General features: G+C 46.2%; 1 protein-coding gene across 8 annotated transcripts in view; it reads left to right on the forward strand.

Moving 5' to 3' along the window:
• STX8 (syntaxin 8) overlaps positions 1-26,675 on the forward strand; it is a 246,294-nt gene that overhangs the window by 146,216 nt on the left and 73,403 nt on the right. The window contains exon 8 of one of the 8 annotated variants that reach the window (XM_039231575.1): positions 8,762-8,916. The exons of the other annotated variants lie outside the window; for them this stretch is intronic. Within the exon in view, the coding sequence (XP_039087506.1) occupies positions 8,762-8,901 (140 nt within the window). The 3' untranslated portion in view covers positions 8,902-8,916. Of the gene's footprint in view, positions 1-8,761; positions 8,917-26,675 lie in introns of those variants that run through there. 8 annotated transcript variants of the gene reach the window in all.

Genomic DNA, 26,675 nt, shown 5'->3' on the forward strand with positions numbered 1-26,675 from the left:
GTAAGTGATAATAAACGGTAGTGATCGTAGGACCGACCAATGCAGTTGTTACTGGGTGCTTCATCCTGCAAATGTGCACCAAGTTTATAAAGCCAATACCTTTATTATAAACCAAAGTATAATACCCCTCAAAACACTGGTGATCAGGGCATATTCTTTTCCCCTTAGCTCTTTTGCTGTGAAAGGATATAGAATGGATCCCTCTGATCCATACCCAGTTTTAAAATGAGGATCCTCTGTGCGAGGGTCACCGGAGATGTACAGCTTGAGAAGCATTACCTTCTCTACCTGGTGTTCTGGTTAGACAGACGTCTAGAACTACAGGGTGACTGAGGACAGGCAGCCACGGGCTCTAGAATCTCAGGAAGTAGAAATCTGAGGGACCTCCCTGCTCCCCTGTGATCACGTGCCTGTTCTCCCCAGCCCTGGAATTCTCATCCGCCAGATAGCATCCACCCTGTGTTTCTGTGCCTTGTGAAAGGGACACATCCTTGCTTTTTACTTTACCAACCTTCTCGTGTGACTTCGCTCCAAGGGGACTTTGTTTGGCACTAGACCCTGAGACTTTGGAGACAGGGAGGTGCACGTTTACTCCACCTCCATCTCTAACTGCCTTTGATCTCTTTAGAGATTTAGTCTTGTTGAGCCTCAGTTTCCTCACCCGTAAAAGAGTGGATAACATGGTTATCAACATTAGACTGTATAGAACAGCTGAGGTGTTTAATGTTGTCCATCTTTCCTGACTGTCCATATTTATGTGGAGAGGCCCTGCAGTGGGGTGGTTAAGAGTGGGGACCCTAGAGCCTGCATTTGCCTCCCTGGACCACCCCTCACCAGCTATGCAACCTTGGAGAAGCCCAAGCTCCCCTTTGCCTCAGTTTTTCCATCTTCAAAATGGGAATGCTAATGGTATATACCTGAGAGGGTTGTTGGAAGGAGTAAATGAATTAATAAAGATACAGATACAGGTTTAGTTACAGAGGATGTAGATGCAGATATATACACAGATACAGATTCATGGCACTTAGTGCGATATTGGCACTATAGCATAGTAAGCTGTGAGCAAGTATTAGCTATCATTTCTGTGTGTCTAAAGTAGGAACACTCATCCCGATTCAGGGACAGCTTTCTTGACGTCTTTTTTATGTGCGTAGCATTCATGCTGCTATTAGTTTGGAATGACCGTATATAGATGTGCGGGTAAGCTTTTTGTATTTGCAAAGTGGTGGCCCTCTGCACATGTTCCTCATGAAGTCATAAAGAGGAATGTTACTAGTGCTGCCAGTTTCTTATTTTATGGCATTGCTTAGTGTTGGTGTTTATACCCAGAAATGTGCATAAAATCTTCTGTCTTGAACTCGAAGTATTTTTTTAATAGAAGAAATTTAGAGACTCCCATAATTACTAAAATGCATGTTTTTAAAACTTGGCATTTTTAAAATAAGTTAAGTGTAAATCTACTTCATGCGCCATTTATATTTAGTTGTATATAATCTATAACACAATTATAGTTGGTTCTTGAACAATGCAGAGGTCAGGGGTGTTGACCTGCTGTGTAGGCAGAAATCTGCTTATAAATTTTTTAAGTTTATTTACTTATTTTGAAGGAGACAGAGAGCACAAGCGGGGAAGGGGCAGAGAGAGAAGGGGATCCAAGTATCCGAACTGGGCTCTGTGCGGACGGCAGAGAGCCTGATTCAGGGCTCGATCTCGTGCACGGTGAGATCATGACCTGAGCCAAAGTCAGATGCTTAACTGACTGAGTCACGCAGGTGCCCCCTGCATATAACTTTTGACTCCCCCCAAAACTTAACAACTAATAGCCTACTGTTGACCAGGAGGCTTACCGATAACAGTTAACACATATTTTGTATGTTACACACATTATGTGCTATATTCTTACAATAAAGTATGCTAGAGAAGAGATGTTAAACTCATAAGGAAGAGAAAGTACATTTACGATACTGCACTGTATTTATTGACAAAAATCCATGAATAAGTCAAGTCGTGCTGTTCGAACCTGTGTTGGGTCAACCATATACATAGGGACTCAGAAGGGAGAAGTCCAGTTGTACAGCATTGTTAAATACTGTATTTCTTTATTTCTTTATTCTTTCAGTGGAAATAGTTAAAAGAGAATTCTTTCTCTTATCCCGTCCATCTTTTCCCCTAAAATGTGCTAAGCAGTATCATCAGTATTGAAGATCCACACCCAAGTAACTAACCTTATAGGATATAAGGTTATCCTATATCTTATATCCAATGCCTGATACCTTTAAAGGAAAATTTATTGCGTTTACATTTTTTATAGGGAAGCCTGTAATGATATCTATGTTTGCTGGCGAGCAGTGCTAGTTTTTGCATCTTGATCAAGGTTTATCCTGTGGCCTCCAAAGCTCTAGAGAGGTCAGACTCATTTAATGACACCTGCAGTTAACTTCTGAGTCTTCCACTGATCAGTATGAAGCCTATTTGAAATTATGACACCCTGTGGAATTTACTGAGTGGGTCTAGCAGCCTTTGCCAAAACTAATCTAACTTAAAAAAACTTTTCTTCTCACAGTAAAATATACATAACACAAAATTTCCTTTGTAACCATTTTTAAGGGTGCGGGCTTGTGGCGTTAATAAGTACATTCATGTTGTCCTGCGGCCGTCTCCATCGTCTGTCTCTGGAACTTTTTCATCTTCCCCAGCTGGACCTCTGTCCCCATTCAACACTAACTCCCCATTCTTCTCCAGCTGGCCCCCATTAGCGCCCATTCTACTTTCTTTTTCTATGAATTTCTTTTCCTGTGACGCCACCAGGTACCTCATATGAGTAAATTCATACAAAATTTGTCCTTTTGTGTCTGGCTTATTTCACTCAGCATAACGTCTTCAGTAGTCCTCTGTGCTCTCATGTGTGTCACGAATTCCTTCCTTTTTTAGGCTGAATAATATTCATCTGTGTGTGTGTGTGTGTACCACGTTTTATCTGTTAGTGTTTATCTGTTGGTGGACTTTTTGGCTATTGTGGTGAATGAGGTCACTGTGAACGTAGGTTTACAAGCATCAATTCAGGTCCTGCTCAGAAGTCACATTATTGAATCTAATTGTAATTCAGCATTTCATTTTGTAAGGGACCCCCATATTAACCTGTTCTTTTGTTTCTATTCCTTAAACTCTTAGTACTGTCGAGTAGTCTGATTATTCTCCTGATAAAGCCCATTTGGGGGCAGGAGTCAGGGACTTCTATAGCAGAGAGGGGCAGGCAAGAGGGGTAGAAGTTAAAACCTGGACCCACCCCAGTTGAAAAGTGTAATAGGGAACCCTTCCCCCATTGACGTGGATCCCCGGAGAGCTACACCCTTAGGGTAAAAGTGAACCAGAAGTAAGGTGCCCTTAGCACCGAGAAGACTGGAAAAGAACAAGGACAAAACCACAGCTCATGACAAGCTGTGGGCACAGAAAGGATTTACGTCATGGGCATCCAGACTCCGTGTGGGCTGGGAAACCCCATACCCTGCATTTGGTCCGGGGCAGATTCATGTGCTAGAGCAGCAGGTGCCTGGTAAAAGCAATGAAACGCCTGTCTGGAGGAGAGTGTATTTATCAGTTCTCTAAGAATCAACCCAAACCAAAATTTTCAGGGCAGTAACCGGCACACAGTCAAAGATAATCTCGCAGGGGCGCCCGGGTGGCTCATTCGGTTGGGTGTCTGACGTCTGCTCTGGACATGATCTCATGGTTTGTGAGTTCAGGGCCTGCGTCGGGCTCTGAACTGTCAGCAGAGACAGAGCCGTGGCATCTCGGAGCCTGGAGCCTGCTTTGGAGTCTGTGTCTCATTCTCTCTCTGCCCCTCCCCTGCTTGTTTTCTCTCTCTGTGTGTGTCTCTCTCTGTCTCTCAAAATCTCTCAAAAACAAATAAATTTTTTAAAATGATAATTATTAAAAAAACACACACACAAAGATAACCTAGCAGACATAGAAACAACACAACATGAGCCAGAACCAGCCACAAACCACAGAAGTCAATCTGCACCAACTCACAGTGTTAGAATGATCAGGCACGGATGATAAAATTAACTATGCTTATTATATTTAAAGAAAGAAATGACAGGCTTGAAAAGATCTTCAGAAAATAGGAAACTATAAAAAGTAACAGGAAATTTGAACAGGGACCAAAATCCAGCTCCTCGGAAAAGAAATAAAACCTGAAATTCAGAACCCAGTGGACATGCATGGTAGCAGTAGAAGCAGAGAGAATCCATCAAGAGGAGGGTACAAAAAAAATAAACCGTATTCCCTTTATGTAAGCGTTAGCGATCATTTACAAAAGGGTAGCCAGATGCTACAGAGGTTATATTAGGATCTTGATAAGAAAGGTTTGGGATGACAGGGCAGCTCATTTGGTTAAGAATCCAACTCTTGATTTCAGCTCAGGTCCTAATCCAAGGGTCATGGGATCGAGCCCCACATTAGGCTCCGTGCTCAACATAGAGCTCCTCTCTCCCTCCTTCTGCCCCTCTCTTGCTCACGCTCTTCTCTGTCTAAAAAAAGAAAGAAAGGTTTGGGGGAGGGGTGGTTAAGGATTGTTCCAGGAGACTTGGGACATAAGGCAGAGTGGATCCCTTGCACTTCCCACATGCAGGGCTCAATTGATCGTTTCCATGTAAGCAAACGCGCACATGAAGCTGCAAGCACGGTGTATTTTAACTGGCTGCAGGGTAGGAGGTAAGGGAGTCCCTCACGTGTCCCTGTGTTACTGTTCACATCGCGCTCCATTTGTTGAGCTCTGGGGGCTTGAGTGAGCTGAGGGTATCGGCCGGCACATCGCCATTTCGAGTGCAGAAGTAGATTGTGAACCGTGAAACGGTCTTTTGTTTCCCTACTCTCCGTGTGTCTTTCTTGCTGATCTGATATATATATACGTCCTAGACACTTCCGCAGCGAGGAAATTTCCAGTTCTTCATACAGACCGAATTGCAAGGGGGCCACACACAAGGGCCTGGTGATGAATTTGTCTGTGCGCGTGTTAACAAAGGATTCAAGCACCTCTTTGTGAACCTTTCACTCAGGAGCCCGGGCTGTAAAAATTTCACTGAGATCTTTGGGCAGCTCTTCCTCCGTTTTCCTTGCCCACCCCCGCACCCCCAAAATTGTATCCAGTCGAAAGCAATACTGTCTTTGTCCTGCTTCCAAACACGAATCAGTCTGGTATTTTCCATTGGTACCTACGCATCCTCTCAGATCTGATACTTGTATCAAGACTTCTGCATAAAAGCGAGATCTTTGTGACCGCAGTTAACATATTCAGAGTGCCTCGTCCTCATTAGAATTCAAAATAGAGCCTCGTCTGAGTCTGAAGGACAGAGCCAATTGTGCGAGGCCAGACTGAGTGTTCTGAATGACTTGGGCTGAGGGGCACTGTTACTTCTCAGCATATTGACTATTACGTAATGTTGCCCAAGCACACCGATTGTGATTTGAGCAACACTGCAGCGAGGCGCAGGGAATGAGCCGGACTGACATCGCGTCAGCACCGTCTCTACCTGGAACCCTTGGGTGTCACCCTTCAGCATGTTTTGGGGTGTGCTGGGCTCAGGGAAGCCACAGTAGGGGTGTGGAGCCAGAGCTGGTCACAATGTGAGCTCGGCCACTCAGGCTCAGAGAGCCGCTTGCCCTCTCTCAGGCCCCACTTCCTTCTTTATAAAACAAGGGGCATAACGACCAGGGAAATAATGGCTGTTCTGTGGATGGGTGGCACGGGTACTGGCTCCGGTGCCTCCTCAGTACATGCCAGCGCCATGAAAGCATGGGCTTCAATCCGTCGCCATGAGCCACCTTCATTAAATGAGACTCAGAGGAAGACAGCATGCAGAAGGGCTTTTAAGGAGAATAGTGATGACCTGAGTCAGCGGGGCGGCAGTATTCTGAAGCTAGGAGGTTTACGCCCTCGTGGAATTAGAAATTGAGTTGCTTTCTCCCAAATAAACTGAAATGTATAATCTTGTGGCTGAAGCCGTTCCCAGGCATGAATTGGTAAGTGTCACTTGTATAGTGGGGCGCGGAAGGCACCGCCGTCCCTTTGCATGGCGTGACCATACTTTTTCTTCTGTTAGCTCTTCGGAACCTCACGTGACACAGATAGGAGGCTGTGTTCCGAGTTGTCTGGTTTATTTCGCTGACCTTGGAGACAATGTAATCTCTCAAGGAATTGTCTTTAAAACCCTACACAGGCACAGATAATTGGAGATCCGATTACGGAGCAGAAGATTTGTGAGGCAGGTTCTTTTATTTCTCTCACTGCTGCTCAAGAATATTCTTCTGGCCTGTCATCTGCTTCTTTCTTTTATCCTCCGTCTTTGGGACAATCCAGTTAAATCCTTCAGCTCCCGTCTTCTTACGCACACCCGCATCTGTGTCTGTACCCAATGTCTTTTTTCCCTCGGTGTGTATGGAGAAATGCCTGCTCCATCCTCTGCTAATGCACATCAGCCTTCAAAGCCACCTTGGGGGCAGCTGGGTGGCCCCGTCCGTGAAGCGTCCGACTCTTGGTTTCAGCTCAGGTCATGGTCTCACGGTTTCGTGAGTTCAAGCCCCACATCGCGCAGAGCCCGCTTGGGATTTCTCAGCCTCACTCTTTCTCTGCTCCTCCCCCATTCACGCTGTCTCTCTCAAGTAAATAAATAAACTTAAAAACGGAGGCGGGAGGAAGCCACCTTGTCCTCAAGTTGCATTTCCCATCTGCTTACTCTTCCTTCTTCCCTGTTAACAATGAGCATCACCTGTGTGCCAGGCACTGGGCTCCGTTGCTGGAGCTGAAAGGTGGGTGGGCGCACGCACGTCCTGCCCCGGGCACCACAGGGCGGAGGAGAGGGACCCAGGGACTGCAGGGAGCCTGGGGGGAGAGGGATCCCAGTCAGCTTGGGGGCTCCCGGGCTCAGGAGGACGCAACGCGGGGGCAAGGGTCTGGGGAGTGAGGAGGATGGACTTCCCCGGGGTCTGGAAAAGTGAAAACGCAAAGTAAGCAGGATGCTATTTTGTGATCCCGTGGGAGGGAGGGAGAAAGGAAGGAAGGAGGGGCAGAGGGAAAGGGGTAAGGCGCGTGTCAGATCTGTAGAGGGATGTTTGCTAGAACGTCTGTGGCTAACACTGTTCCTTGAGAGCGGTGTGAGCGGGCCGGGCTCGGACCCGGCTGGCTGAGATGTCGATGCCTGTAAGTACTTCCGTAGTTTAAATATTAATAGACATCTTAAGGAAAATCTACTTCTGTCTTAATATTTTAGCGTCTCTAGTCATTTTTTCTACCCACAGTATTGTTTACAAGGTGATGCCAGTCCCCTCTTTTTAACCTTTCTGTCTTTTTAACATTTTATCATAAGCCCTTTTTCCTTTTGGTATCATTAGTGACATTGTATCAAACAGATGTACCATCGTTTGCTTAGGACGGTCTCATTCTCGGGGGGCTGTTAGATCGTTTCCTCATTTTGCTGTGTATGTAATGCTTTCCATATGTCAGATTCTCCCCTGTCCTGCTGGGTCTCGGTTAGGATGCTTCCAGGACCAGAATCAGAGACTGGGTCTGGCTGTCTTGTTGTTTGAGCCCAGAGAAGGGACGGGAGGCAGGGGACCCGGGCCAGAGCCACCGTCCCTGGGCGGGCAAAGGAGGAATCTGGCCGTGTTGAAGTCCATGTGATAGGAGCTCCCTCAGAGTGGAACTAGAGGTTGGATCTGAACAGCCAGGAAAAAAGAAAATGAAACGAAATCTGCCTATTCCTTATTATAACAACATTACTTATTTCCCAAGTGGATTTACTGGGGCCCAAGGTGGGAGCCATGTTAAGTTGATAGATAATTGCCAAATCATTTCCAGCCCCCACTGGACTTCGAAGCGATGGCATGTTGTTAAGATCCAGTGCCGCTCTTCCCTGCTCGCTGCCCTTGAATAGCTTCTGGTATTCTAGAAGGTTCTATCCGCCGGAAATCCCTTTTCTTCCTTGATTCCCGTGACAAGACATCATCCTACGATCCATGCTGCCGCCCTAGCTGCTCAGCCCTTCCCTTCCTTCGTTCTGGTATGTGCCAGACACCGAGGAGAAGAGGCTGGGAAGGCCTGGTGGCCGGCATCGGGGGGCTCTCAGCCAGAGAGGAAGACAGCAAGCTCAGGGCGTCACGAGGAAGACTCCCAGGTGTTCGCAGGACTCAGTGGAAGCAGCCTCACTGGGGCCCCTCGTTCTGGAAAGCTGAGCAGGAATCCGACAGAGGCGGGTTAGTATCCCAGGCAGTAGGTTTGCAGGAGGCACGAAGCCCAGAGATGACCCTCGATTTCACAAGCAAGAAGTGGGGCTGGCCGGCTGGGCCCAAGGGTGCCTGCTGGAGAGAGGCGTGGCCGTGAGGCAGGGACCAGCCCGGGGGGGCCCAGGCTGCAAACCCAGCCCCTTACAGGCTTGCGTTGCTTTTCCACTTCACACCTCTCCTGGGGACAATACTTTGGGCTCAGTCCTCTGCCCTTTTGTTCTTGACTTTTTCTTCAAGCTTCTTGACCTGCTCTCTAGGACAGCTTCATGGCCAGCTAGGTGTTGTGCGTCTCAGACCCGGACTTGACCTGAAGCCCAAGGTCTGTGTCTTCGCCTCCTGCCGGTTACTTTCTCTTGCTGGCTGCCACCAAGTGCTGCGTCTCCGTACACTTGCTACCTTTGCCCCCCACCCAAGCGGCTTCCTCTTCTGTGCTTGCTTCCAATTTTTTTCCTGCTCAAAGTTTCCTTCATCCCTTCAGATCCCTTCAGAGGCCACACAGGAACCCTCATCATGAAGCAGGCCGCCAGGATGACCTCCGGTGGCCGACGGGAGAGTCAACAGCAATTGTCGCCAAGTCGGGGATGCAATACCTCGTCGCCCGTCTGCTTATTTTCTTAGGAGAAGCCTGAATCTGGATCTTCAAGTGAAATCGACCCATATTTTAGTGTTTACAGTAAATTAGCATTTAAAAAAAATTCCCTCGCTGGCCAAATGAAACGTGACCCAGCGTACTACGCAGGGGACCTCTCTTACCCATCCGTCCCATCAGCCCCTGGGCCTGTTCGGGAATAACGCTGAAATCTCTCTCTTCCCTGTTCAGTCACTTGATGTTCTCACCACTGTGTTTCCGGCCCTCGTCCCAGTTATGTAGCCATTAAAAATCATAATGATGAATCTGTATCGATACAGAAAAACGCGCATGAGTGGAATCTTGATCACTTTTGTACACACGGTGGCCCAGCGTCTTCTGGTTCTGGGGTACGAATGCAGCAAGCATCCACCCCGCCGAGAGCGTTACAGAGAGAAACAAGACGGGCCTCTCTGTGTAAGGTGCCCTTATTTCTTAAATACGCTTTTCATGGCTGATTTAAAACTTGTTTCCCTCCCTTTTACCCATCTGCTGCGTGTTAGACGAAATGACTTTTCTCCATCATGGGGATGATAGATGCTAAGTAGTAAAACCATAGAGTGCGAAGCTCACAGGACACACCTGCTCCTAAAACCCCGGGGGAGACCCACAGCACTCCACGATATATCGCGGTCGCCCCCGGATCCGTTTTAGGGGCTAACGTGTTGGGCTCACAACCTCCCCTTCGCCGGGCAGCCTTCAGTCCTCCCCCCACCGCCACCCCCCCCCCCCCCCCCCCCCCCCCCCCTCCCCCCCCCCATGTACAGAACGCAGCCGTGACGCGTTTGCGGTCTGCTGTCTTGTATGGGTGACCGCATCCTTGGTGTGTGGTTTGCTTGCAAGTCGCGACTATGGAAAAGCCCATTTTCCTGCTAAGAGCATTTATTCAGGAAGCAGGAATGGGAGCGGTAAGTTTGAATGTTGATGCTCCGGCTTAATCCGNCCCCCCCCCCCCCCCGCCACCGGCCCTATGGTCGGTCATGAAATGTGTATAACGCACGCGTGAGGCGTCTGCGGTCAGATGTCTTGTATAGGTGACCGCATCCCTGTTGTCTGCTTTGATTTTGAGTCCCGACTATGGAAAAGCCCATTTTCCTGCTAAGAGCATTTATTCAGGAAGCAGGAATGGGAGCGGTAAGTTTGAATGTTGATGCTCCGGCTTAATCCGGGCAAAATGAAGCCTTTGAGAGAAGCACAAAATTGGAAAACCTTTATTTAATGGAAGGTGATTGATAGGGGCTGACAGCCTCGGAGCTATTGCCATGACCGTCTCAGAGGCCTCCACGCCTCTCTAATCTCCCTCGAGGCTATCATCAAGGGGTCAGAAATGATCATAAAGTAGAATCACGTTTTGATTATTGTTTTTGCTTGGTGTGGTTTAGAAAGATAAGGTGTGATTTCCAAGAGCGGCTTCTGTTGTTATGGGAGTAATAATTACACCGTGTGGGCCTCGGTGGGTGCCGCTCCTGACGTGCGTGTTTGTGCGTGTTTCCTGGGTAATGTTTGTCCGCCAGTGAATTCACGTGATTCCAGCCGGCCCTACGGGACCAGCCAGTGCTGGCTGGGCTTAGAAGGACCGCCTGGGATGAGTATGTTTTGCATACTCAAGGTACACTTTACCTCTGTTATTTTGTCTACTGCCCAAAGTGGGAAAGAGCACCCCAACCCCGGCTCAACAGGCCTTGCCAACCCAACCCAGCCTTTCAGGGGGTCACCATGACACCCAGGTGCTCCTCATTCGTATATTGATTTTCATTTATATTTGCAGATGGAAGGAAAGAGAAGAGTTGGCTTCTGGGGGCACCTGGGTGACTCAGCTTAGTTTCGGCTCAGGTCGCGGTATCATGGTTCGTGGGTTCGAGCCCCACATGGTGCTCTGTGCCGACAGTGTGGAGGCTGGTTGGGATTCTCTCTGTCTCTCTGTCTCTCTTCCCTTCAAAATAAATGCATAAATTTATTTTTTAAAGAAAGACGCAGAATTAAATCCTGCCCCAACAGGGACTTTAGTCTGCATTGTCACATGTTGCTCTCTTGGCTGTAAATGTTGTTAAGGAGCATCCATAATTTCTCTCATTAGAACAAACAAGAAAGGGGAAAAATTTTAATGGAAGATACAGAGAAAGTTTGGTGGATTTTAGTCTGTAACCAAATAGGAAAATAAAGGAATGGGATTATGGGAGTAACTCCTGGGTTCTGTGTTCAAAAGGAGTTGCCAGAAAGAGGTTCCTAACACTTTTCTCTCAAATTGGGCTATTTTTAGTTACGGTTTTAGAAATGAGTTAATAGGCATTTTTTTTTTAATTTCTTGAAAAAAGTCTCTAAGATTTAAGTTTTTAGTATAGCTTTTCATGTCTCTCCCCTCTTAAAAATTATGACTGTGAGAAGGATTAAATGGACACGTAGCTGGTTTTAAGGTTGTTAAAGTCACAGTCATTCACAGATCATCTTTTTCATGTGTTATCAAAACAAAAATTCAAATATCAAATTACCATGGCGCCCGGGTGACTCAGTCAGTTGAGTATCTGACTCTTGATTTTGGCTCAGGTCATGATCCCAGGGTCATAGAATCGAGCCTTGTGTCAGGCTCTGCGATGAGTATAGAGCCTGCTTGGGATTCTCTCCCTCTCCCTCTGCCCCTCTTGCCCATTCATGCACGTGTATGCTCTCTGCCTGCCTGTCTGTCTCTCAGGAAAAATAAAGTCAAATTAACCTTCCTGATTTCCTGTGTCCACACAGCCAATTTTTGGTGTGTGCTCAGAGAATGGGGCAGTTTTACTTGAACATTAGCTGCGAGAAACAGTAACCATCACTAAATAGAGCCGAATAGAAACAAACAATATTAAAGAAACAATTGTCATCATTGTAGAAATCATAAAAATCGGGGGCTCCTGGGGGGCTCAATCGGTTAAGAGTCCAACTTCGGCTCAGGCCATGATCTCGTGGTCCATGGGTTCAAGCCCTGCTTCGGGCTATGTGCTGACAGCTCGGAGCCTGGAGCCTGCTTTGGATTCTGTGTCTCCCTCTCTCTGTCCCTCCCCCGCTCATGCTTTGTCTCTCTCTGTCTCAGAAATAAATAACCATTAAAAAAAGAAATCATAATAATAAATACGTGACCACAGTAGTGTCTGACTCTGTCCACAGCACCTCTTGCAGACACATTTGTTGTTCTGTCCGTGAGTCAATCCCCACTTGTATTTGCACTCCGTCCCGCAGCACGCTTCATAGCGATGCCCGTGTGAAAAACAGCTCAGGGCAAAGCAGTGCTGAAGGTCCAGAGAATCTGCCCCTGCGACTTCCCGTTGATCCTAAGGCAACATGCCCATCGGAACTACGCGTGTTTAAAGGAAGTAGGAGGGCAGTTTAAGGGAATTTGTAGTATTCAAAAAATAAATAGATCGTTCTTCCTCACCAAGCCCTTGGAGATGCAGTGTTTTCAACCAGATAAGAACCTTGAAAGAAATCGACTCTAGATGTTGTTACATTAAAGAGAGCCTTAAAGACCCCTTCCTCAGTTCCAACAGAATCTCACCAGTGACTCAGTGTTTATATTTTGGCTCCTCTTTTCTTTCTGTCTCAGAGCCAAGCCATTGTGATGATTTCCAGCCGTTGAACCAGCGTTAAATTCCTAAGAAAAATTGATTTGGGGCTCATTTTCAATCACTGATGAGTTTTCACTGTCCGTGAGTGTGAACAGTGAGATCAATTTCTCCGGATTAACAGCAGAATGATCTTTGTATTGGACTTGAGTCTCAGTGGTCCGCGACACCGGCCTCCTCCCGTGGCAGGCACCCCGGGTCTGTGTTCATCCCTGCACATCGGGCCCGCACCCGTATCGGCCTTTTGTCTCCAGAACAGCCTCAACGTGGTCTTCGACTTTGGGCCTCGAAGCAATAACAGTCCCTTTCAAAATGACTTTTGGATTTCCAAAAAGTTAACATATTTTTAAAGTTTCTCGTAGGTACGGTTCTAAGAGTTTCCATGGTTTTGTTGGCATTTGTCAGGCATAGCTTCTTAACCTGTAAATATACAGAGAAATGGAAAGAAACCTGAGAATGGTCACTTTTAGGAATGAATAAATATGGTGGTCACGCAACACAGTGAACGAAATTAGTGCCACCAAACCGCATGCTTACAGATGGTTCGTGTGGTGAATTTCATAGTATGTATTTAACCATAGTAAATTTTTCTTATTTATGAAACAAATAAATTTGATTTCATTAAATTATGGCAAAAGTATAACATAATTTCTAAAATTCCTTGGCATCTTTATAAAGTAATCTACAATACTGTTCCATACGACTGTTTTTTATGTGATGAGGTAACAGAATCTTAATTATATCTATACAGTTTTGCCTAAGCAAAATAGAAAAAGGAACAAAAATGCCTTCAAAAACTACAGAACCTCTCACAAGTAAAACGTAGATGAACTAAACATTGTTGTAGCTGAATCTCACTTTTGTCATTCCTGTTGATATTAGTAAAGCACAGTTACCTGATTGCTGATCTATTCCTATGTCAACAATATTGGCAATTTGTTTTTTGAAACCCAGAAGGAAAGTGTTATGCCTGGAATGTTTGATTTACAGAGACTTCTCTATTCACGTTATCAATCCACTGGCATTATACTCTTCCTATAATTTCAGTAACACGATATAATTTCAGTAACATGACTCTTTGCAGCGTATCTATCCTGGATAAATCAGGGATGCTTTTGAACCACCTTGCTTCTCCGACTTCCGGTTTGTTTATAGGTAATGGAGCCCCTAAGAGTCAGGGGCCACGTGTTCTCCCTTTGCTCAGGCAGCAGGCACGCCCTAACCATGACAGCGAATCTGTTTAATCAATACTCAGCGCCTTCGCGAAGCTCGACTTCCAGTCCTTCTAAACAGTGGTTGTCCTCTTTGTGATCCAAATCTGCCTCTCTTCTGCCTGTCTTTTCAACTCTGCTTCTCTTTCCTTCTTCCTGTTTTTTAATGTGATGTGGAACAGCATCTGTGGTGTTTCTCATTCTGTAAGTATTCCTTAGCTACATCTTGCATTTTTTTGGTGGCACATGCTGGCTTCAGTCAATTTAATACCCAGATGTGCTAGACTTTAAATATTCTCCTTTCTCCTCCCCCTCCCCCCCGCCCCCACTGTCTGGTTTGTAGGCAGTGAAAGGTATCAAGGAGCCTTTTGGAGAATTTCTGCCCACAGATTCGAGGCTCTCTATTCAAACTTTCCTCCCTGGGCTGATGGGTTTATTCCGAGGGTAGTAACTCCCACAGGCAGTAATATCTCTGCTCCATACTAATGTTCCAAGTCAGGCTCAAGCTCCGGATTTCCCCGGAGAGGATGCCATAAACACACTTGACCCTCGAGTAGCATGGATTTGAACTATGGAGGTCCACTCAACGTGTAGATTTTTTTCAATAAATGTAGTACAGTAGACTAAACATATTTTCTCTTCCTTCATACTTTATTTATTTGTTTATTTTGAGAGAACGAGTGTGTGTGTGTGTGTGTGTGTGTGTGTGTGTGTGTGTGAGCTGGGGAGGGGCAGAGACTGAAGGAGAAAGAGAATCCCAAGCAGGCTCCTTGCTAGCAACACAGAGCCTGACTCAGGGCTTGATCTCACCAACAGTGAGATCATGACCTGAGCCAAATTCAAGAGTTGGATGCTTAACCGACTGAGCCACCCCTCTTCCTTATGATTTTTTTAAATAACATATTCTTCCTTGTAGCTTTACTTCACTGTAAGAGTACAGTATAGAGTACGTACAACATATAGAATATGTGTTAATGGACTGTGTTATCATGGAGGCCTCTGGTCAGCAGTAGTCTATTAGTAGTTAAGCTTTGGGGGAGTCAGAGGGTGCCTCCAATCCCTCATTGTTCAAGAGTCCAGTGTCATTCTAGGTAGGTCTCTCTGAGCTCACATCCCTGGAGCACAACCATCCCCCAAGGGGCTCACCATGACGGACTCTGGACTGTGACAATCAGTGGAGCCTTGACCCATCGGTCTTGAAAGCGCACCTCTGGCTCTGGGTGCTGGGCTCTCCCTGTGCACCCTGCCCTCTCCCCTCTCATGTCTTTCCAGTCCTTTCTTTTTTCTTCTTTCCTGTTTTCTTTTAGGAATGTTTGCAGACTTCCAGTCTTCCTCTCCTCACTGCTCATCTCTATTAATCACCTCCGTCAAGAGTATACCCTTCAAAGGCATCCGTCTCAGCGCTCTCCTTCCCTCTCAGCCAGCGTCCACAAAGCCCTGTCCGCCTCTGCTCTGTTTTGTGTGTCCCAGCCAGTCACTTTCTCTCCTCGCTGTTTCACGGAGCACAGATCCGTCTGGAAGCGTACCATCCAATGGAATAGAAGACAGGAATAGTCCAAGAAGTACATTTTTAAAACCATTGTTGTATCATGGCTTTACGATATGCTCTACATCTTACTTTGTAAAAATATCTTCTGTTTACGTTTTCTTGCCATTTCCATGGCTCCTTTTCAAGCACGTTGAAGCTAGTGAGGTAGCCCCCACATGGTACCACACGGCTGCGTTCTTGCACAGCTGAAGGCTGAAGCCACCTTCTCCCAAGCCGGTCTCATCTCCTCATAGAAGATGTTTTGGTTTTTGTCCCTTGGTCATCTTAGCAGTGTGCCAGCCATTTTGGGGTCAGTCAGGCTCTGTGGAGAAAGGTCTGTCACGCATTTGACTACCTAGTTTGGAAGCTGATGGGCGTCCTCTCTCATTTAGGAGTAGGCAGGGGGGTTGCGTCGCTTCCTCTGGACATGGCTGACTTTGTCAGAACAGTTCAAGTCAGATTGTACTTTGCAATCATAACCATGGATTATGGTTATGTGCCCTTAGCCCGTTCTGGTAATGAAGAATTGTAGAGGCTTAAAGCCCTTTTTTAATCCCTCGGGGAGGCTCTATCCGTCAGGGGCCAGTCAGGGAAAAGAGTAACCGTGCTAGGTGTTTCACACAGAGGAGACAGAGAACTTGTTGCAAAGCTGTGGGAAGGACCAAGAGAACAAAACTGGGAAGGTGGAGTGATCCGGAAGGTAGTCCCTGGGTGAGGCAGCCACCACTCATAGACACGGGGGAAGGAAGGTGTGGAAGCGTGTTCTGAGCCCAGGAGCATCCTCACCGCCGCGCTGCCGGGACTGCTGCCCAGCCCGTGCTAGAACAGCTGGCCCACGGTGGGGATGACAGGAGACCAGAGAAGGGCCCCCCTGCTGGCTGGTGCTGGGGCTGCAAGAGAGGGGTCACTGAGGAAACTCGCAGAGACGCTGCTAGAAGCAGTTGGGGAAGGAGAGAAGAAAGACCGCTTCCATCCTTCTCCTTCTTGCTTTCTGAACTCCTTCCAGTCCCTCATATTGGCAGAACGTAACAGGAAGCTCGCTGGCAAGGGAACCCGGGGAGAGTGGGGTTTTACGGACTCCACACCCCAGCAAGACAGAACGGAGCGAAGACGGGCAGGCGTAGAGCTAGAGACAAGTCATTCCTGGCCCGCAGGCTCCTTTTGTGGGAACCATTGAGATGTTCTCTATATCTGTCTCGCTGAAATCATCCGAAGCGTTTCCCCAGCCTTTCATGTTTCCTTCAGAATTGTGAGGTTCCTCATGGACCTGCTGAATTGGGAAAAGGTTTATATGTATTCTAGAGGACTGTTTGGTTTCAGCCATTGATTCCCAGAAATACAAGCTTCAGAAAACCCTGAAAGTATATACATTGTCATTAACAGAAGAAAAGTGTTGCCATCACATTGAGCTCCTGGAAGAAATGGTTGGCAAGTAGACCTACTATATTAAACAATTATAGATATGAACAAATGTACAACTTTTGCACTTAATGTATTATCATTAGATTGGCTTATATCTTTCAGTTATTTCTTTCTATCTCTTTGTGGAAGGAAGACCTGTGAGAAGTTATCTGTGAAAAAAGTGACAAACAGAAAAGACCGTTGGCCACTCTCCCCACTTTTAGAGATTGGAAGGTAAAATTGAAGAAACCTTCCCGAAACTAGAACCAAAAAACAAGGGAAGATATATAAATTAGAGGATTAGTAAAGATCCAAATAATAGGAGTGTCACAAAATAGGAGCAAGGAGATTTTTGAAGATAAGAATGCAAGAAATCTCCCTAAAACTGAGGAACGGGAGTGACCATATTGAAAGAATCCCCTAGATTCCCAGTTTAATAAATGATAAAAAGACCCATGTCAAGGCACAGAATAATGGAATTTCAAAACATACAGATAAAGAGAAATTCCTGTAAGCTTCTCAGAGTATGTGGAAGGAGACATAGAGTGGTGGTGGGAGATCTGAAATCAGAATGGCATCCAGTATCTCATCAAAAACACTGGAGGGCAGTGAAGTATTGCAGGAAGCTCCTGGCAGATGTACTTCTCCTAAATGAGAAAGTAACTCTAGAAAGGAGATCTCTGATGCCAGAAGTGAGGGAGAAAAGTAAAGAGAATTCCCTGGATGATAGCAGTGGGATGACCCAGGTCTGTGCAACAGACCAAGAGAATCACCATTCGAGAGCAGATCTAGAAGTCAGAGGAAAGACAGAATGATATGTTTTCCTAGATGAAAAAATGCACTTAGGGGTGCCTGGGTGGCTCAGTCAGTTAAGCATCCAACTCTTGATCGCAGCTCAGGTCATAATTTCATGGTTCGTGAGATTGAGCCCCATGTTGGGCTCTGTGCTGATAGCATGGAACCTACTTGGGATTCTCTCTCTCCCTCCCTATTTGCCCTTCCCCTGCTTCTGCACATGTTCTCTCTCTCTCAAAACAAATGAATAAACTTTTAAAAAAATAAAGAGGAGGAAAAAATGTACTGAGGGGCTGCTGGACAGTATGAGATTTGGTAGCAGGAAATCTAAGCATTTGAAAAAGAAAGGCAATTATTAACTACAGGAAAATGACAAGTAATACCAAAAAAGGAAACATACTTATAATGCAATGATAAGAGTGGATGTGTACATAACCATAATAATTTAGACATTAGTTGTTAAAGTAACCTAAATATATGATTTAAGTATACAGAAGATGGGAAAGAGAAGAGGTAGAATGTAAGAGAGCTAAATACTACAATGAAGGAGGAAATGACTAATATCTAAAATTTATGGAATTTAGAGAGTACAGTCTAAGCATATTTAAATTGTGGAGACTACGGGCACCTGGGTGGCTCAGCCGGTTAAGCGTCTGACTCTTGGTTTTGGCTCAGGTCATCATCTTGCAGTCAGTGAGTTCGAGCCCCAATCGGGCTCTGCGCTGAAAGTGCAGAGCCAGCTTGGGATTCTCTCTCTCCCTGTCTCTCTGCCCCTCCCCTGCTCATTCTCTCTGTCTCTCTCAAAACAAATAAACTTAAAAAAATAAAAAATAAATTGTGGAGACCAAAAACAAATTATGGCAACTAATGATAGAGTATTCAGAAGGGGGAGGCAGATATTGCCTTTTTTATTTTTTTTTAACTTTTTTTTTTTTTTAATATTTTTTATTTATTTCTAGGAGAGAGAGAGAGACAGTGTGAGCAGGGGAGGGTCAGAGAGAGAGGGAGTCACAGACTGAAACAGGCTCCAGGCTCTGAGCTGGCAGTCAGCACAGAGCCCGATGCGGGGCTCGAACCCACGAACCGCAAGATCATGACCTAAGCGAAAGTCGGACGCTTAACCAACTAAGCCACCCAGGCGCCCCAGATATTGCCTTTTTTTAAATAAATCTTTTTTGAATTATTTGAATTTTTAAGTTTGTGGCACAAATCATTTTGATACAATGATTTTCTTTAATACTGAGGTCTTTAGGTTTATAGGTTCTATTAGTGTTTAGGTATAAGGTGCTAAATACCAAACAAATATGTTAATTAAAAATATAGAGTTTATTGAGTAGAAAAGAATTCAGGGACTCCTGGGTGGCTCAGTCAGTCAAGCGACTGAATTTGGCTCAAGTCATGATCTTATGGTTTGTGACTGAGTCCTGCATTGGGCTCTGTGCTGACCCCTGAGAGCCTGGAGCCTGCTTCGGATTCTGTGTCTCCTTCTCTCTCTGCCCCTCGTCTGCTCATATTCAATCTCTCTCTCTCTCTCTCTCTCTCTCAAAAAAAATAAATAAAGTAAACATTAAAAAAGAATTCAAGTAACTTTTGAATAGATTTCTTTGTATACCCTTAGTTGAACATATTCCCAAAATGATGAACTGCAGAAATCTCAGACTCTACTAAGTAAGTTTGTCATTGGGCACTAGTGTTATTGGTAGAGTAATTCTGAACCTACTTTGTGTGCTAGTAGGAAAGAATGAGTAAATATATTGGTGCACTTAGTAACCAGGGAGATACAAATACCAAATGGGGAAAGTAAGAACAAACTCTATGGAGTTGAGATTTGAATTGTATCATTGTGGACTCATGATTCAAAAGTAATAAATATCCTGATTTTAACCAGTGAAAGAGCCTCAAAGCAATGATATTCCAGTAGCAGTGAGCATACTTAGCACCCAGATCTTGGTTTCTTAATACTGTTTACCATGAAAAGGAACCAAACTCCTTGCAGAAACAGCTAATTCTAGTCTAGGGGAGAGAAATATAAGGCAAGCCTGGAATATCTTGTGTCAGAAGTCAAGGAAATGCACAAACAATGATGAAGGCATTTCAAAAGAAAATAGGAGCTGCCTTAAAGGAACTTCCCGTGGTCAAATTTGAGGGCAATTAAAGCAATAAAAATAATAATGATGTTAATAAACACTGGATTTTAAAAAATGCATTCATAAGTCCACATCAGTAGTTAAAAAAAAAAAAAAGGCAGGGGTGAGCCTGGGGAGGGTCTTCTTGGCAGCTAATACATGTAGGAGAGGGGCACCTGGGTGGCTCAGTCAGTTAAGCTTTTGGCCTCGGCTCAGGTCATGATCTCCCGGTCCGTGAGTTCAAGCCCCATGATGGGCTCTGTGCTGACAGTGCAGAGCCTGCTTGGGATTCTAAAAAAATGTAGGAAAATAATAACATTACGAAATCACCATTTTGCAAGTGCCAGTATAATTGTTTCAGAATCATCAGTGGATGCTGAACTAATAGGTGAAAGGTTATGAGAAGTAGGATATTCAGTCTCAAATTATGACCCCACAGATTATTTATTAAGGATAAAAGAGGAAAGATACTTGACCATCACCAGTATTAAAGACAATCTAGCGTTACACAGCTCCAAACGTGACACAGCAAGAAGTAAATACAACATCGTATTTACGTCAAATTGTTAACTCAGGCCTGATCAAGAGAAATAAAGAGAGTAGTGCAGATTGGTGGGCCATCAGGGGACAATGTCCTCGGCTCTTGAAAGTGTCATTGTCATGGAAGAAAGAGAAACATAGGATAATGGTGTAGATTAAAGGAGACAGAAGAGGGGTGCCTGGGGGGCTCAGTCGGTTAAGCTTCTGACTTCAGCTCAGGTCATGGTCTCATGAGTTCAAGACCCGCATTGGGCTCTGTGCTGACAGCTCGGAGCCTGGAACCTGCTTGGGACTCTGTGTCTCCTTCTCTCTCTGCCCCTCCCCCACTTGCTCTCTCTCCCTCTCTCTCTCAAAAATAATTAAATATTTAAAAAAATAAAGGAGATGATGCACCTTGTGATTTTGATTATGTTCTGGATCAAAAACACACAACTGAAAGAACATTGGGATCTCAAGGGGCAGTTAAATGTGGACTCTATATTAGATAAAGTCATTGCATCAATGTTAAAATTTTTGGTTATAACATTGATGTTGTGCTTTGTTGGAAAATGTCCTGGTTCTGGAAAGACATGTGCTAAAGCTTTGGGGAATGAAGGGTTATGTGTTTGCTGCTTGCTTTTCCAAGTCTCAGCAACACACACACACACACACACACACACACACACATAATACAAAAACAGAGAAAATAGACATGCTAATTATTATTTAATTATTAGACAATGAAATATGACAGTTATTCACCAGGGTTACTTGGTCAGTCTCACAGAGGAGTATGTAGGTGCTCTTAGTAGCATTTTTCTACTTTTCTGTAGGTTTTAAATCTTTTCAAAATTACAACATGGGCGGGGGATATAAACAATGAAGTTTCCCATGGGTTTCTGTCTTTGTTCACTTTAAAAAATTGTTTTCATATTTGTTTAATTTTGAGAGAGAGAGACAGACAGAATGTGAGTCGGGGAGGGGCAGAGAGAGAGGGAGACCCAGAATCTGAAGCAGGTTCCAGAGTCTGAGCTGTCAGCACAGAGCCCGACGCGGGGCTCGAACCCACAAACCGTGAGATCATGACCTGAGCTGAAGTTGGAAGCTGAAATGACTGAGCCACCCAGGTGCCCCTTCATTCACAATCTAATATGTTGTCTAAGGAGAGAATGAGTATCTGGTGAAATTCTAGGTGCGCCACCTATACGCCCTTTCTAATCTGGTTTAACCTGTAGGAAGACTTCTAAAGATGACTGCACTTTAGTGTGAGCAAGGCGGTACATTAGGCCAACCCGGTAGATGCCACTCATATACGATCGTGAGGCTCCAGCTCCTCCGGAAAAGCACCAGCAGTCTCACTGCAGGCTTGTCTTTGAAGACCTTGGCCATCAAGGAGGCAAGATGCGAACCCTAAGCATTGTCTATCCAGACAGTGAACTTAATGTGCTCCCTCAGGTGGAATTCTTTATGAACTTGACTCATTGTGGTTTAGATAGCTGTCCTAAACGGCATCACGCTAGGGTGAAATTGTTTGCATGTTTACCTTCTCCCTAGACCCTGGGCTCCCTGAGGGGTTTGGACGGGATCTGTCATTCCGATTCCTGGCAACTAGCAAGATGATTGGCTTGGAGTTGAGTTTATTTGAAAGGCAAGTGAAATAACATGGGTGAGGATTCTCTGAGTCTTCAAGCTATTTTTTTAAGGCCTTGTCAGTCTGGAAAGGTGAGATTTGAGTACGCATAGAACATTTATTAGTTTATGAATGGTATGAATTGGGTAAAGTTGGATTTGGTCCAATACCCCAATGTCTAGGACCATCAAAAAGAAATACCACCTAAATTCCTTAAGTTTGGTAGCTTGAGGCCACATACTACCCAGCCACCATCATTTACTTTCCAAAAACTTCCACACATACCCTATGGTGGAATATTATTTAACCAGAAAAGAGAATGAAGTCCTGATACAGGCTACAATCTGGGCGAAATTTGAAACTTTCTGTTAAGTGAAAGAAGCCAGATTCAAAAGGTCACACCTGTATGATTCATTTACACAAAACATCTAGAATAAGTTAAATACATAGAGACTGAGGGCCGATCAGTAGTTGCCAAGAGTTAGGGCTTGAGGAGGAATGGAGAGAGCTTGCTTAATGGGTGGGGGGTTTCCTTCTAGGCTGGTCAAGAAGCTCTGGGGTAAGGTAGTAGCGGTGGTCGTACAACAGTGTGGATGAAATTAATGGCAATGGACTTGCGTGTTAAAATGGTAAATTTTAGGGGCGCCTGGGTGGCTCGGTCAGTTGGGTGTGCGACTTTGGCTCAGGTCGTGATCTCGCAGTTTGTGGGTTCGAGCCCCGTGTCGGGCTCCATGCTGACAGCCTGGAGCCTGCTTCCGATTCTGTGTCTCCCTCTCTCACTGCCCCTCCCCCAGTGCACTTTGTCTCTGTCTTTCTCTCCCAAAAATAAACGTTTAAAAAATTTTTTCTAATGGTGAATTTTACATTATCTGTATTTTATGACAATTTTTTAAAAGCCACTAAAAATAAGGACTAATTCTTAGAAAGACTGATTTCTCTAGGGTCCTGTGGTTTCAAGCCGCACAAGCAATCTGGGAAGGCTGGGGGTGGGGGGGCAGATTCCTAGTTTAAAAGTTCCAGTTTCGTATAGAATAACGGTAGGTTGTTTGAGTAAACTAGGATAATGGGGGGCACATCTGGCTTTTAATAACATCTTGCTCACAAGACGAGGCATTTCTTTCTGATCTTCCTGAGTATGTCCCCCCTTGTCACTGTCAGCAAAGTGCCAAGGATAGGACCCTGGATCTGACTCCGCGCAGCCTGCTCCTCTGGCTCACGATTGCCAGTCAGCAAGTTAGAGCCTCCCAGGAGGCTGTTCCCTTCCTGGCCTCCCAGCCTCTGAGTTTGTTTTCTTTTTCCTGAAATACTTGATTCAGATCCCTGTGAAATCAGCGCCCAGATTTGCAGAGTATGGAAGGCCCCCCATCGAGTGTTTGATAAAGTTTTTGCGTTTTGTAAAGAGGAGTGGCCAGATGTGGCCAGCGTCCGTGGTTTGTGGCCATCGCTCTGCTGAACTTTTTCTTCCCACGGAACCCTCTCTAGAGTTCTTCCCTTTCCATGACACGCCAGAGCCTTGAGGGTTGGGGTGAAGCGGGATGGGCCGGCGGACCGCGGGGAGACCTGTGGTTGCACATGGATGATTGAGGGTGAGGCGGGGGGGAGGAGGAAGGAAGGAAAGAGATGAGCCAGGAGGAGGGGGGAGGGGTACTGAGGGCGAAGAAGAGAGACCCCCTGTCCCCATCCCCCCAGTACAAGTGCCTGCACGTCCCTAAGGGAATGTGCTCCCCGTGACATGTGGTTTCCTTTCCTTAATCTAAAAAGTGAAGCAACCAACAGTGACTTATTTCTAGAAGATTTCCTGAACTGATGAGAGATGAACACTATGGACTTGTGGGTTAAGGCTTGCAGATGGCTAGATCCGTAGCTGAAAGCTAGGAATGGCCCACACCTGGAAATATTTCTTCTCGCTTCTGTGCCATCCTAGGCTGGTCTGTGCCGTCATTTCGAGTCACATGGGCCAGGGCTCACGATTTCAAACGCCAGTCACGTAAGGAAAACGAGAGCCGCCGTCCAGGTAATAGCGTTTGAGGGTGGCGGGTACGTCACCCACCCGCCTGGACAAGGTGCCTGCCTGTCAGGGGGGACTCACTGCCCCATGGGACTCTGGACCCTGGGTTACCAGATCGGCTGCTACCTTTCCTTTTTTTTTTCTTTTTTTTTTTTTTTCTTGAGAAGAAGAGAAGCCTGATGTTATATGAAATTTGCAAGTCTTGAAAATTCTGCCCAAATCAGAACACGGCTGGGAACTGGACTTGGCCGTCAAGTGACGGCCAGTGATTTAAGCCAACCCTTTCGTTCTACAGACCAGCCTGGATGTGATGTGGGGGGCAGTGCAGAGGCCAGAGAGGGTACTTTTAAGAGTAACACAGTTTTGGGGCACCTGGGCGGCTCAGTCGGTTGAGTGACCGACTTCAGCTCAGGTCATGATCTCACGGTTCGTGGGTTCTGGCCCCGCATCAGGCTCTGTGCTGACAGCTCAGAGCCTGGAGCATCTTTGGATTCTGTGTCTCCCTCTCTCTCTGCCCCTCCCCCATTCATGCTCTGTCTCTCTCTGTCTCTCAATAGTAAATAAAAGTAAAAAAATTTTTTTAAAAAGAGTAACACAGTTTGGGGCACTTGTGGCTCAGTTGGTTAAGCGTCTGACTCTTGGTTTCGGCTCAGGTCATGATCTCACAGTTCGTGGGTTCGAGCCCCACGTCGGGCTCTGTGCTGATAGTGCAGAGCCTGCTTGGGATCCTCTCTCTTTCCCCCTCTCTGCCCCTCCCCTGCTCCCATGCACATGTGTACTCTTTTTCTCTCTCTCTCAAAATAAAAGTTTAAAAAAAAAAAGAATAACATGATTTGACTTTAAAAATGTAGATAGAGGACCGCCCGGGTGGCTCAGTAGAGTAAGCATCTGACTCTTGATTTTGGCTCAGGTCGTGATCTCACAGTTGGTGGGTTCAAGCCCCAAATCAGGCTCTGTGCTGACAGCATGGAGCCTGCTTGGGATTCTCTCTTTCCCCCTCTCTCTCTGTCTCTCTGTCTCTGTCTCTGTCTCTCAAAAATAAACTTTTAAAAAATTAATTTAAATTATAGATAGATTGAAATATAAATCTGTAAAGCTGTGTGTGTGTGTATATGTAAATATAAAAACCAGGAAATCATCCATATTAAGGAAATAATCCCCTTCCCCTAATGCAATGGGAAATGCTCCACCCACCCCACCTTCCCCCTTAAAGGTGAAACCTACGAGTAAAAGCAAGGAAGAGCCCGATGCCAATGTAGAAGAAATCCTGGGACATGTACTAGGTACATGAACGTTGCCTTAAGCGGTTGCCTTTATGTTTTGTAACTTGTTTCTCTGCACCGCTAATCAGTTCTTATGTCTGGAATTATGTTCACCTGCTCTTAGAGAAAGAGAGGGAGAGGGAAGGAGGGAGGAACGAACGAAGGAAGAAAAGGAAATTTTAAAAAGTTAAGGGAACCCTGGTAAATTTTATTTTTTAATTAGGTAGTTTCGAATAACATGCCATTTCTCCAAAAAGAACCTTAAACCAAGATGAAATGGAATGCAGGGGTCATCCCCCAGCGCTGGAGTAGGCATAGCCAGGAGCTAGCAGCAGAAGAGAGCCCTGGAATGGCAGGCGGGGAGGGCCCAGGATGAGGAGGGAGCGCTGGTGGCCGGTGGGAGTCGGGACTAGAACATTCTGTGAGAAACCCACGAGCAGCACTGGCCAGCGTGCACGCCTGTCCGTCCCCAGTCGGGAAGTGCCCTTGGCCTTCCCCACCCTGGTCCACCATCCATCACCACCGTGCCTGCCTCCCCAGCTCTGATGGCAGAATTTATAGTCAAGTTCTGGAAAAGATGGAAAGGCATGGCAAAGGGGGTGGGATGCATGGGAACCACTTGTGAAATGATAAATCAAGGCCTCTTTAAAGTCTGGGATTATTTTGGCATCTTCCACTTCTGTGTCCTTTATATGAGAGGCTTTGAGAAGCAGGGCTAGGGCTTAGAATGTGTGAGTTTTGTTGGGTTTTTTTCTTTTTTAAGAGGGAAAAAAAATACAGTGATCGATTTGCCGGCTTAAATAGCCGTTGGCTTCGTCGTGGCCATTATGCACCTAGGAGTTCGAGATCAGGGCTGCAATTAACCCCCTTCATCTGCTTTTCCCGACTCTGGGTAAACTGAGCCCCATCCATCATGCCGAGGGCTCAGGAGACAGTTGGAGGGCTGAGAGGGTCTCCGGGACAACAGTTTGGGTAGGTTTCTAAGGCGATCTTAGGAAGAATTAACCCCCACGGTTCAAGGGGCAGAAACGCCTCTCGGTGGTGGTACAGACGCGATCAGAGCCCTGCTCTTCCTTCCCAGGAATCATCCCCTTCCCTGGGTTCCAGCTGTCTGCGCCACTCAGTGCTCCCCACGTGTGCCGCCCCACCCCCCCGCCTGCACATCTGTCTCTTAAGACGGCCCCTCATGCCCTGGCATTTCATGTCTCACCCCAAATCCATCATTTACAACAGCCCCCCACCCCGCCTGCCCAGACTATACACACACCACATACACAGCCTTCACGCCCTTGAAACCCAAACAGACAGCGAGCCTCTCTTGGGTGTGTGTGTGTGTATGTGTGTGTGGCAGGTATGACCTTCCCAGCTCCGCCTCCGCCCCCTCCAGTGCTTCTGCCCCGCTCTGACCCCCAGGCCACGGTGGTTCTCACACACCCACCCCGACCTCTCCCTCCGCATCTCTGGTGCCATGGGCGGCTGCTGCTACGCCCCTGCCTGGGAGGCTCCCCAGTGCCCCCTTCTCAGGTCTCACCCTCTTCCTGTGCATCTCGGACACAGCCACCCACTCGATGGCCCTGAAATCCCACTCCCCGTTGCGAAGCTGCCCGCTGCAACCCTGCCCAAACCGTGGCCTCCCCTGCAACGCAGTCCGCAGCCCTTGGCTCTGGGTCCGAGGCCCTGTGCAGCCC

This window comes from Hyaena hyaena, unplaced genomic scaffold (genome assembly GCF_003009895.1).
Source record: "Hyaena hyaena isolate Hyena2069 unplaced genomic scaffold, ASM300989v1 scaffold_58, whole genome shotgun sequence".
Lineage (NCBI taxonomy): Eukaryota > Metazoa > Chordata > Mammalia > Carnivora > Hyaenidae > Hyaena > Hyaena hyaena.